Source organism: Astatotilapia calliptera, chromosome 7 (assembly GCF_964374335.1).
Source record: "Astatotilapia calliptera chromosome 7, fAstCal68.1, whole genome shotgun sequence".
NCBI lineage: Eukaryota > Metazoa > Chordata > Actinopteri > Cichliformes > Cichlidae > Astatotilapia > Astatotilapia calliptera.
In genome coordinates, this window is record NC_137428.1 from 26,967,486 (window position 1) to 26,981,404 (window position 13,919).

At 40.3% G+C, this 13,919-nt stretch overlaps 1 protein-coding gene across 1 annotated transcript; it reads right to left on the bottom strand.

The window, feature by feature from the left end:
• LOC113027320 (keratin, type I cytoskeletal 18) lies at positions 1 to 9,218 on the bottom strand. Its single transcript, XM_026176935.2, has 10 exons — positions 9,127 to 9,218; positions 6,375 to 6,647; positions 6,124 to 6,249; positions 5,604 to 5,686; positions 4,763 to 4,919; positions 3,409 to 3,573; positions 3,188 to 3,313; positions 1,920 to 2,137; positions 1,101 to 1,129; positions 1 to 590 (listed from the first exon to the last, which is right to left on the bottom strand). Exons 2-10 carry the CDS (start codon positions 6,636 to 6,638, stop codon positions 475 to 477), a joined length of 1,284 nt encoding a protein of 427 aa, XP_026032720.1. The 5' UTR covers positions 6,639 to 6,647; positions 9,127 to 9,218; the 3' UTR covers positions 1 to 474.
• Between the last annotated feature and the right edge of the window lie 4,701 nt (positions 9,219 to 13,919).

Consider the following 13,919-nt stretch of genomic DNA (forward strand, 5'->3'; position numbering starts at 1 on the left):
GAAGGTGGACACATTGTGGATTTATTCTGTCTTTGTATTCAGAATGCAAACAGTAAACAGCAGACATGAAATTGTTGTAAAAGGAACAGAGGTTCATTTAGTAAAATGAATGTTATCGCACTAGGAATTAAACATCATTTGACTACAAAACCCTTTATTAGTAAAACAGAGTTTAGCAGTGATCAGTCAGTTTTCACACATTTCTATCTAAAAGTCAATGAACTCATGCAAAGCATAGCTTGTTTGTAGTGACGTCTGAATCACGTTTCATGTGAGATGATAGGAAACACAGGACATTCATAGTCAGTCATTACTGTACCTCCAACAATGCTCTCAGCTTCATTTTCACAATTCATGAGTAATAGGGCGGACTCTTAATTTTTCTTGTTTTTCCTTTTCTCCTTTTTTTTGAAAAAAGTTCTAACTTCTACTTATTTTGTTTATTTTAAAATTTCAGCTGGCTCTTTGCTTGTTCTATTTCTTCGACTCCTCAATCTGCTCCACTTCGCTGGACTCGTCCACCACCTTGCCGTTGACCACGGTCTGAGTCACCACCTTCACGATCTTTCTGGTGCGGACTTCGGGCTCCTCTGTGTTTAAAAGACATGAGAAGAGAATGTGAGGCTGACTAAACTAGTTTTTTACGCATATAAATACATTAAAAAAATGTAAAATCTCAGTAGTTTCACATATAGGATGATATGTGACTGCTACTAAAGCACAGAGTTTGTAAAAGTTGTGTTACCTATTCATCTCACATCACATCACACTCCAGTTTCTTAATCCAGCAGTGCAAGTCAGAGAGATTAGGACACACAACACGGGGGAAATGTTTTCAGACCCACATTAGTTGCTATAGGAGCTGAGCTGTAAGTGGTTTGTGCATTGTTTGGATATTTACATAACTATAATTATTTGTGGGCCTCCTGGGTGTGGTAAAAGATAGATATACCCTTCTGTCTGTCTGTCTGTCTGTCTGTCTGTCTGTCTACTACAATGCTGGCTCAGATCCACATTCCCTTTTTTGCTTGACTTATCTTTCTCATAACTTCACTTTTGGTCATTCTTTCCTTCCATAAAGTTTTCAATAACTCACTCACTTTTTGGTGGAGGAGGGACTTCTTTGACTCTGAAGGGCAGAAAGAAAACCTGTTAGAATTACCTTTCAATTAAAGCAAGACTAACACAATCAAAGCAATCATTTAAAGGGAACTTATATATATTTTATAATAGCTGGTTTCATGCAGCTTTATTTCAGTTTTTAGCTCTTTTTGATGTCAGTGAGAGCAGATATCCTTAATATAGTCACCTCAGGCACACAGATCTGGCTGTGAGTGCAAAAGCCCCACCCATTTGTTGTTCAAACCTTCGGTTTGTTAGGGGCAGCCAATCAGAAAAACACTGCCCTAAAAGGACTCTTAGCATGAAACACGCCCGGACACTGACAGCAAGCTTCAGTTTCTTACAACTTGCTTATCATTATATTTTTTTGTGATTAGGTTTTATAAACAACGCAGTACAGTTTACACTCTCGTCAGTTTTCCTGTCTGTTGAGAACATTGCCACAGTAACAGTGTTCTCACCAAAGCTGACATCTGAGAACGGCTACACCCAACAATGCCAGGCGGCAGGCTAAGAAACGCTTGATGTAAGATGATCATACAGGTATTGTGATCAAGGCAACAGTGTAGCCAAATTATCCCCATTCTGACTGAACATCAAACTACAAGGATGCACCATAATCTCTGAGTATATCAGGTGTGTTATTGTCCTTCTCTAACTTCTTCACTAAAGTTTCTGTGTTACCTGCTGGCCAAAGCTAACATACAGATTTATTTTAAAGGGCTGGGTAAAGCATACTTAATTATAATTTCCCTTTGAGACATGCGCTACATCTTTATTAGTATTGCTATACTTACGAGTCCTCTCCCTCCAGCAGGCGTCTGTAGGTGGCGATCTCCATCTCCAGGTTTTGCTTGATGCGAAGAAGCTGCTCGTAGTCGGTCTTGGTGCGCTGCATGTCCAGCCTGAGCTGAGAGAGGTCCTCCTCCAGCTGGTTCAGGGTGACCTGCAGCCGCTCCATCTCAGCAGAATACTTTTGACCCGTCTCACCGAGGTTTCCCTCCAGAGCTGCTATCTGAGGAGCAAAAGGGAACAAAACAAAGCAATCTATATCCGGAATTGCCGTGAATATTCCTCATAGTCGTGATATCAGTATCAAGTTAAAAAACACCGGCATGTCCACCGGACATGATAACCCTATGATTCTCCTCATAACAGTGACTCTGCTGTGTTGTGTTGTAACCAGCGATCAGTAATATGATGACATAGTAGGTCGCCTGATTCTGAAATTGCTTCCCAAGCCCATATCAACAAACTCCTGTGAATGGACAAGTCCTTGGCACCTAAAGCAAACATTTGCTGCTCAGACACAATTAACCCACCTCGCCACTGAACCTCACCCCATACTATTTTGCAACTGAATGTGATATGTCCCTGCACGGTAAAACATGTTTACTGTCAACACAGGATTAAACGAAAGAAAAACAAAATGATTTTTTCCCAGAATATAAGATGCAGTGGTCTGGAAATGTACAAAGAATGTACACGAAACTTATCTGGACATCTGTAAGGATTTTCTGTTGCTGTTGGACAAATCTCTTTCTTTAATACAACACCATATTTCAGTGCGGCTTTTTGAAAAGTTAATACTCGTAACCATAAATTTAGAATCACGCCTGAGGTGTGTTTGCACTGCTCTTGCGGGTATTAGGCTATGTTTGCACAACTCAAAATGGTTTTTTTTAACTGAAACACAGACACGTCACTCTTCTGCCTGCAGAAAGGAAAAACAGCAGTGAAGTAAGACCACACCCTCACCTACACCACAACCTTTCCTAGGGATGGGCGACTTTTCTTGCTGTAGTCACTGTGTAGACATTCTCTGTCTACACAGTGACTTTTTCAATTCGATTTTACATACAGTCAAATGACAGTAAGGTGCTTTGTATTTAAAGGTAAATACACTAACTGGGAAAATTCCAACAATTAGACAACCCCTATGAGCAAGCACAAGACAGTCGGAAGGAAAAACCATCTAACATGACCAGTTGGTGATGAGTGGAAGCTAAAGGAATTTACAGTATGTCCGTGCGCTGTTTCATCTTGCTGTTGCATCCCAGCTCACCTGTTTGTGCAGACTCTCCAGCTCCACCTCCAGGGTCTGCAGGAAGCGCTGCCTCTCGGTCAGCTCTCCCTGAGCTCCCCTCAGAGCCTCGTTGCTCTCCTTCACCTCATTCTGCATCGTCTCCAGCTGGCAAAGAAGTGTTTTCTGTGACCTTTTGTGTAACTTTGCGAGGACCATTCAACATTATTACAGTGATTCACACTAGATATTACTCCCCACACCTTCTTGCGATACCACTGCTCCGCCTGTTCCTTGTTCCTCTTCACAATGCCCTCATATTGGGAACGCAGCTCGGACAGAATGGTGCCCAGCTCGGGCCCGGTGGCAGAGTCCACCTCCACGTTCACCTCATCTCTGGCAATACGAGACTTCATCTGCTCGAGTTCCTGTAGGCACACAGGAGATTGTTTTTATTACATTGCTCACATTGTCATTTTTAAACCAAATTATTTTAGTTGCACTGTGTATTAAATGTCACTTCTAATTAAATGTAACCAACACTGGTTTCCACAGTCAGCATATGAAGAAGGCGTGGAAGAGATCGCTGAACCCTACACCGCAGAGTGACAGAGAGGATGTGATGGCACTTTAATTATTTAGATGTTTCTCATAAATACTGAATGGGAAGGAGCTCAGCTTACCCCTGGCCTTTCAACTTGCACACAAATAATCCTGCTCAAGCATGCTTGGTGGATTTCTTTCACTCTCTCTTCTTTGTTACATTGTTCTCTGTCACTAGTCTGTTTTATTCTAAAGTAGTGTATTACTAAAGCTCTTGATATATGTTTATACACATTTTTCTAAACTTTATTGGGCAACAAACTTGAATTATAGTTTATATATTTCATGCTTAGTCACTGAATTCTTGCTTAGGGTCTATCTAATGTCCCAATGCTCCCCAAAGAGACACTGCTTATCTAAATGAGTTGCCATATATTCAACAAAAAGGCATAGATTCCAGAGATTCACATTCACAAAGCAAGCACCACATGGGTAAAATACATAAAAATTAAGAATATGTGATCTGTTCTAATAATCTACTCTTATTTGGTTAAATTCATGCTGAATATTTGCAGCAGTTCATTGTTTCATTGTGAAAATGAGGTTTTAAAAACCTCCAGTCTCGGACATATTGCTTCTTTCTTTGCATCACATTATTCTAGTGGCCTCTAAGTGGCACTAAATAGGATCTACACAGTCTTGTTTCAGTAAAAGGGAGATCAGTTCCTCCTTTGGTGTGAGGGGGTAAGTTTATCTTTGCCTTGGAGAACACCTCGGATCAGCTGACTGGACAGAGAGAGCAGGTGTGAGCAACCAGATCTACCTGCTGCTTTTGTCCACAGTAACCAGAGGACCACCTATCGCTGCGCTCTCCTCAACCACACATCGTTTTCTGTCTATGTTGGCGCTAAAAAAGCCCACTGAGTCCACCAAAGTGGGTCAAGCGTGTTTCAAGCAAGTGTTTGTGAGGGCAGGCTGGGGAAGGGAGAGGGCCAAAATGAAAATGAGACTACACAAATGTCAAGTAGTGAGAAGAGAAAACGAGAACATGGGGATGGTGGCAAACACACTAACCTCTTCATGGTTTTTCTTGAGGAAGTAAAGTTCCTCTTTCAGGCTGTCCAAATCTCCCCTCAAAGAGGCGATGATCTGCTCGTGATCGGTCTTGGCCTTTTTCAGGGCAATACAGTCTCGCTCCACAGACTGACACATCACCATTTCAGTCTCCCATCTAGTAGTTTGGAAAGACGAGCAGCATCGTATATTACAGTAAACTTTTATTCATTACCTCCACAGATAAACTGCTTCCCCCCCCCCCCCTTGTTTTTACTGCGGTAGAAACTGCCTATGGATATGATTGGATATGACATGTTTGCAGGAAAAAGTACTTTAATGTTTTGTTTTTTCATAATTAAAGTTAAACATTTGCATTTGTGTTGCTGTACTTCTGCTTCTGACTACCCTTTGCATAATATTTATTAGTCAAAGTAGTAAGAAATGCCTATGCAGTCAGGAAGTCTTACAAAAGTAGCCTGAAATTAATTAATACAGCAATAAAAACTCAAAGAACACAAACATTTTCTAATAATAAGAAAAACTTTGTATTAAATATACATTTACTGATATATACTGATAAATATTTGGCTGTATGTAATGAAAACTGTATGTTAGCTGACATACTATCCTTTTTATGCTTTTTAGTGTTCCTACAGTAATCTTTTAATTTAATAATCAGTACTTAAATAACTTTTTCCAAAGAACGCTGTGTTAATGTGCAAACATTTTTTTGTTGATTGAGCAAATGTTTGACCAAAACATGACAGAGGCGTCAATGACATTATTAACAGAAACATCTCTTTGTATCATTCTGCGAAAACAGCTTTATATCACCATGGTGCAATCATTAATCACTCACTTGATTCTGAAGTCATCGGCAGCCAGTTTAGCATTATCGATCTCTAGCATGAGACGAGCATTTTCCAAGGTCTTCTTCCTCACCTGATAAATATTAACATAGGTCAATAATAGCATTAAATCCTGGACTAAAGCTTATATAATATAATTTAACTTTAGTGTATGTTCATGTTACCTTTGTGTGTTACACTAATAGCAACAAGGTTTCTAAATGATACATTAAGAGTTGGATTTGTTCGAGCTTCATTGAACTGTGACTAATTCTGTTTTAAAAAGCACAAAACAATCATTAACTCTGGCCTGGCTTCTTTTACTACTTGTTAACTAGAAGTATGAGCTGATTCTGCCTGTGATGACTCTCCTAGTGCACTTCCTGCTAAAATAGATCTGATATTTGCATGAATGTTTTGTCTATGTAAAGTGATCAGTCATTATAACCTTGAGCCTTGTTTGCCCCTTCTAAACTCAGATCTTATGCTGACCTGACATTTTCCCCTGCCTGCCTGCCACTCGATGCCTACCTCTTGCTCAACAGCATGAGCTTGGGCCATCATGGAATCGAGGTCATGACCTTTGGGAATGCGTTCGAGCATCAGCTGCTTAATTTTCATTTCCAGATCAGCGTTGGAGCGCTCCAGTGAACGCACCTGGAGGATACAAAGAGCCACAGAGAAGGGAGGACACAGGTTAATGATCAAAGTCTTTCAGCTTACTGCTTGTGTTATTTCCTGGGCTGATAACGTAACAGTGGAGTGCTGTGTTATTGTCAGACCTTGTCCAGGTAGTTGGCCAGACGGTTGTTGAGACTCTGCATAGCTTCCTTCTCATTGGTGCTGTTGCCATGCAGTCCGTTAATTTGAAGGCTTGCTGGCCCGTTGAGATCCTGGCTGATGGAAGCTGAACGGGTGAGCGGGCTCGCTACAGCGAAAGACACAGAAGCCCGAGAGCGAGCACGGCCGGTGTCCATCAGCGAACGGCTGGAAAAGGAGGGCTGACGGCCAATAGAGTAGCTTTTCATTGAAATACTGGAGGCCATGATTGGCGGCTGTGAAGGCGTAAAGAACAAAGCAAAAAGGTTCGGGGGTTAAACAATGTTGTGTTTCAAGCCAGTGGTTCCCAACCTTTCTGATATGCCTCACGGCCCCTTTATCAACTCAATTTAAACTGGATCTGGACAGCTTTTACCTTACAATATCAAAGTTTTGCAGTCATGTGACCACTAACCGCATGGCGTTAACTTGTCTAGCATTTTTTGTAAATGTGACAAATGTCAGGTCAGTTGAACAAGACGCCAATTACACAGCCCTGGACACCATTGGTCGCAAGGGCAAAATGTGTATTCCCCAACCTGATGGTTGCCCCGTCAGCCAGCGACAGATCTTGCCAGATACCCGACCATTTGGCAAAAAGCTTGATTTTGTTGGTTGGTAGTTTCCGTGGAGCATGTGCTCTTGAGTGCAAAGATTCACTAACTACTCTCTGAGCGCCTTCAGAGTAAAAGCTGCACCTTTTGAAACGTGTTGGTTGGGGCAACGAAGTACAAATTTTACTTTAAAGATGAACATTCTTCGTTTAAGGTTTGCCTCAAACTTTTAAAACTTCTACTACTGCTCGGCAAGTATTTTGTGACTATTTGCAGACAACTGGCACCTTCCAAGCAAACTACAGGCAACTGTGGCAATCTGCATTAAACATTAAAAAGGTAGCCTCCTCTTTGCAGCTGATTTCATACCGACAGCCAGCGACTTCCAGCAAACACTCGCCAACCAGTTGGTAAATAGATATTTTTTTCCTCAAGACTGACTAGAATAACTTTAATGACAACTTTTAAATGTGTTTTATTTATTTATTTATCCATCCTATAAGTTAACAAGTGAGCAGCTTAAACTTGATTTTAGTAGTTCTGTGCTATTAGCTGACAGTTAGCTATAATGTTAGCTACTAATCTCAGCCAGTTGTTTGTATTTAAAGCATATGTACATTTATTTTGGTTGTGTATTTCCATTGCTAGCCATTACTTTTAGTTGTCTTTAATGCTGAAACCTGCTCTCATCTTACATTAAATGGTTAATTTCTGTTATTACATATTAGCTAAGTTTGGCTATGTAGCATGACTTACCCTTGGGGTACTTATACGTTTATTTTTAACTACGAAGACAAGACGGAGGAAATGCATAAACTTGAGAAACAGAACCAGAGCACAATCACAGAGGTTTAGTCTCTTACAGGTTCATATCTTCGAAGAGAGCAGATGAATGTTTAAATTACACACATCATAACTTCAAAAGCCAGTCTGTTTGACCTTTGGCAGTCATTTAAATGTAGTGTTGCATGAGATCCGGTTGTAGAAAAGCTCTTTTGTGATCCTTGAGCAAATGTGCTTTATTCTAGCATTTCAGCAGACTTTGATGGAAATACAAGTAGGGTCTTATATTCAAGACCACTGATCGCCCACTGAAAATGATGAAAGGAGTCTTTCAATGAGCGTATGCACGGCTGCCTCGTGGCTGTTCATCCTAAGGATCTGCATCAAGAGATGACTGACTTCGTGGCCGGAGACTCTTCAGTCTGTCAGTCTCAGCTCTGTGCAGACATAATTCAACTCAAGTCAGCATAAAATCTAAATGCAAATGACCACAGCTCGGCTATGGGCTGAAGAAGAGCCTCTCACTGAGACTGTGGGACTCTCACATATTCTTTTACGTCTGATAATAAGATGTGTTTTATATTCAAGAAGAGACTGATAGAGGATTTCTAAAAGAACAGAAGCAAACAGAGAAGGATACAGGTGTCTATGCGCCTTCAAATGGCACGTCTTTGTAATCGGTTTTTAATGATCAATGATGTTACTGTCAGTAATATTAGTACCAACGCAACAACGCAACAGGTGTTCATGGTATTTCCTTGACTTTACAAAAGGTTAACTGTTTTTTGGATGTCAAACGTAGTGAAGGACAGGGTGGCTTTGTGTGTGTGTGTGTGTGTGTGTGTGTGTGTGTGTGTGTGTGTGTGTGTGTGTGTGTGTGTGTGTGTACGCTCGCAAAGTTTCAGTAGCAGATTAGCGGTCAAGGGAACCTCTCTGTCTCTCTGTCACTTGATCCTCACAACACCGTTCCCACAACACTACAAAGGACCCAGCAGGAGACAGACAGTCCTTGTTCAGATGAGAGATAGAGCTTGGGAAAATGATCTAGAAAATATTCAGAGTGAATTCCAGCAACACAACGGGACACGCTGTACAGCAGGAAATGGGCATTTTATAATGTGGGATCATCATCACGCTATCAACTGACTAATATGTGTGCTGACCATTTGAATGAAACTGAGCAAGAAGTTTAGAAGTTTTATTTGGATTCATGTCAGTGCATTATTATAATTATTCCATGATAACAACCTTATTACTAATTAAATGTATTAAACAAGCAAGCAAAACCACTAATTAATATTTACCTGTTTCATTTAAGTCTGATTCCTAAAAATAAAGAATAAAAGAATAAAACCAACAAGATATATATTCTCCTTACCAGGACTTTGTTCAGGTAGAGTCAGTCTACGATCCAGAAGAATGTAGTAGGCTCTGTTTGCTGCTGATGCTACAGGTGTGCTTATATGCAGGTGAGCGGGAGTGGGAGGATCTAACTCTCAAGTAGAGGTGTGTTTAATGCACCTGAAGGTCTTGAGAAAGGTAGGGTGCTCTTCCCACTCATGCCTGCTCACTTTATGTCTTTGTCATTGTTATTTGCGTTTAAACTCCGATGAAAAGTGAACAGGTAAACTAAACGCAAGACATAATGAAAAAACCAGGTGCTACATTTTTGGGAGGTGATGGTAGGGATAGGAGCTTTAGATCTCCTCATAAACCCGATAATATGTTCTATAGATTTCTGCAGACACTCATGGAGTCATCGGGTTTCACAGCATCAGGCACACATTTAAAACCACTATCAGGCAGAGTGAGTAGCACTGTTTATCTCAGGAAAATGACACCTGTAAACATTACTAGCAACATGCAGGCAGTTCTTAAAATTGCTGCATTGAAGCAGGAAAAACGGGCAGCATAGTTGTTGATGGCTGAAACTGCAAGACTCTTGGTCAGATCATCTCCAGAATGGCAGGTACTACTAAAAGGATATAATAGAAAGAAAGCAGAACGCATTGCAACATACCAAAAGTTCTTATGCTAACCTCTTTCCTAAGCGCCTATAATTGGCATGTGTGCTCAACTTACCACCGATCAATGAAATAGTATGAGTTGGTCTGAGGAATTACATTTTGTTTTAATTCATGCGACTGACAACAAACGCATGTGTGTCATTTATTGAGAGAAGAGGTGACAATGTGATGCAGTACAGGAAGAAGCCAGGTTGACAGGTGCTGCTAGGAAACCTGGCATTCATGTGGCCGTTACAGTGACTTGTGCTCATAACTGAAACAACAGAAGTCCTTGAATGTTCATAAATGGTTTGCAGAACATAGTAAAGAGTTGAAATTGCCTCAAAATTCCCAAGACCTCAATCTGAACAAGCATTTACGAGATGTGTTTGGAAAAAAGTAGTATAAAATCATGGAGGCCTCACCTTTAAAGTCACAGGATCTACAGCTAATTCCACTTGTCTGATACCACTAGACACCTTCAGCAGTCTTGTGGATTTCATCGTTTGTTGGTTTAGCATAGGGAAGAAGTTGACCGAGACCTTTCTGTGGCTCTGATCTGTATAGTTTGAGAGGGACACGCACAATATTCAGCAGAAATGATTTTCATTTTGTGGCTAAGTGGTGGACTTCTATTTTGGTCTTTTTGGGAGTAATACGAGTCTCACTGGCAGCTAAATGATCCACTGTGGTCATTCTTTTGCCGATGACTTTGCATTTGTTTGTATCACCTCACTGATTGCAGTCAGTTATTGTCATTCCCAGACATATCAACACTATCTGGCCTGTTCCACAAACTAAGTTCATGTCACCTCATTTAGGTGTGTTAGTCCTGTGTTACTGAAACGACGTTCAGGCCCAGTGTTTCCGCTTTATAAGCACAATAAAATTTTGCATTAAGAGAATCAGTGATGTTCACTGAAGAGACTTGAGTTTCATATGTCTTTTGTTTTAGGTTTTGGGTTTTTTGCTGTTTGGTCAGGCGTAAACACCAAAACTACTTGGTTGTAACTAGGGAAAGCCAGGGTTTGGGTAAAAACAGACTTCCACCATATAGAAAGCCCCAAAAGCCTCCAAGCATGAAATTTTACAAGTAAGCCTACATATTCTCACGGCTACAAGAGCTGCCCTGCATGATCACCTACTGAATGACGCTAACAGATGATAACAGTCATTCCGTGGGCTGATAACCTGTCTGCTGGGTAGCAATGGCTTGTTGTGGTTGAAAGTAGTGAGTAAAAGAGCTGCGGTGTAAAACCATAAAGCAGTGAGCACAAAGATGCTCGCAAGGCATTACAATAATTTTTTATTAGTGATATAAAGACATTGATTAGAGTAACTTTCTGAGTAACTAATACTCCTTAACCAGCATATCCTCAAAACGTAGCTACTGTGCTGTTCAGTTTCCACCTCTCATCACAATAATGTGTGTGCTCTCATGTGTCTGTGCTATTGAATATCTAATTAGCCCCACCAGCCTTTTACCGCTAGCACGTATGTGTGCGAGGCTCCACCTGTGGATCTCTGCAACCCTCCTGCCCTGCAGTCACTCATCCTGCTGTAACTCAACCCTCCTTCTCCACGCTGGAGATGAAATATTCAAAAAGTCACTCAGAGAAGGAAAAGCTGCTGGTGGAAGCACTTATACACAAATTTGGTAGAGGATGAGAAAATTAGCCAAACGATCAGTGCTTTCTGTAATTGGTGCACTGAGGAACAAGACAGAAAAATGTTTCAGTGTACTTAAAATTTTAACCTCTAAACTAATTGTGTATGCGTTCTTTACTATGGAAGCTCCTTTTCATGCTTATACCCTCAAATTCCCACAGAGGAAGAAAGACCAGGGACTCCATTTACTCTGGTCTTGTGAATTTTGTCTATGCAAAGTCTCAGAGAAATAGTGGTGCTGCTGATATTAAAATGCAGGTAAAGCATGTGATTCCAGCCTGTATTATCATATTCAAATTGAAGTCTGATGAAAATAACGCGTGCGTCTCACAGCATAGCAAATATCTTTATTTGCATCTCATTCTTAGACTTTCAGAATTCTTCAGTCCTGCATGCGATAAAATGAAAACACATTTGTTTATAACTTTTACATTTTGTGTCTTGTGCAAACTAGTAAATCAACACTCAAGATTCCTCCTTAAAGAAAGGAGGAAAAAAATAGATTTTATAAACACCAAGCACTCTTGTGATTGGCTAAATACCATATCATCAGAAAGATGACATCAGTCCTGTGATGAATGTAACTGTACACGCCCTGCTTTTTTAGGCCCCATTTGCCTATTTGTACACACATTCATCCAGAGCCTCATCCGCCATACGCACTGTTTGCTGGTGGATGTATTCAGGCCAGGTTCAGAGCTGGGCATCGAACCTCCGACATCAGTGGACGACCTGTTCAGCTGTAGTCATTACACAAGATCTATAACCAATGCAATAATTATTATTATTATTATAAACAGGAAACAAATGGGTAAACTTTAGTTTTAAGAACTGATCATTAAAATAATAAAGTGCAGAAATTTATGTAGGAAGACTTTGCAGTAAGATAACCAAAAACCAAAGTGGACATACTTATGTGAGTGGTTGAAAGAGGTGTTTAAATACTGAAATAATAGTCCATCATGCGTCTCCACTGTGTGGCAAAGGCTTGTAAATACAAGCGAAGTTTAATCTAAAAGTAGCACCAGAACTTTCCAAAAGAGGGCAGCAGCAAGCTTTGCTCCTGCACTTCCCTTACAGTCCAGCTGAAAGGCTGTATTCCTTTTTGAATGTAGTAAGGGCAAAATTCACAATAACTGAGCTCATGACTGATATTAAAAACAAAAAAGTATTATTTTAACCCTCTCACATATAGTTTTGCAGTTTAATTAATATAGTTTTTTTCTGTTATTTGGGTGAAACGTTAATTCAGATGAAAATAATTTACAGGTAGATGAATCGGGCATCATTTTATGCACACGATGCTTAATTTTTTTTTTATTTCCTCCCAAATTTCTTTTTCACATCTTTATGAACTTTTGGATCTGTATTTTTGCAATCTATAAAATGAATAACAAGCTGGACAAACAGTTGGATATGAGATATGCACGCCAACACCAGCCACGGAGCTCTGAACCTTAATCAACCCCTCCTGCTACTTTCACTTTCTCGCTCTCTGCTTTAGTCGGTGTCGATCAGAGTTTGGCTGTTAAATAAATAAACAGGTGATTAGACTGCCAGGATGTCAGGATACTACTCATGACCCCACTTGACCCACATGACCCCTGTCACAAATGATCATATGGCCATATCAGCCAAATTGCACACCAGTAAAAGAAAGTAGAGCTGTGATACTGTGGTACTGAGGATGTCCAGGTAAGATCATCACTTTTAAAGCAATATGCAACAAATTACACTTGTAAAAGTCTTTCGATGGTTCATCTTGATTCTGAAATATTACAATGAAATGTTGAATTTACGCCGAAATCAGTGTGAAAAAACACCACTTATGATTTATACTTTTTGTGAATATAACCGTTTAATTTCAGGGAACATATTGTGTTGTAAGTTGATGACCACATGCAGACTAAAGTCATAAGAAATACACAAATGTGACAGCCATCACTTATACACAACCACAGAAGTGCTTTCTTTGGCTTGTGGAGCAGGTCACCATCATGAAACTAACTTCAGATGACTTGGAGCTGTGCATCATCCTCGCTTCTTCTCTCGTGAAAAGTCACCTCCCAATAATAATTCTGCTCCTGAAGTGATATTGCTTCCTGTTACAGCTCTGCTGCTCCCCTCACAAGCTTTCATGTTGCTTGGCTGACAGGCAAACAAATACAGACACACAGACAAATTTAGCTCCACGAGCTTTGGAGCCTTCCTGCCATAATAATTCAGTCCAGAAAAAAAATGTAAGACTGAAAAATATCTCAGCTTTTGTGTGTGCGTGCGTGTGTGTGTGTGTGTGTGTGCTCAGAAAAATGCAGGGTTTCGTTTCTCAAGCTGATCAAACCAAAAACGTGGGATGATTGAAAACTAGTAGTAATTCAAGTCCAAGTTTAAAGTTCACTCACTGATTGATCCAAGTGAAGTGCTCCTCTCTCTTGTGAAAACCATGTAATGAGTTTTCTTCTTTGAGAAATCAAGCTACATATAAAGGTTTCCTTTC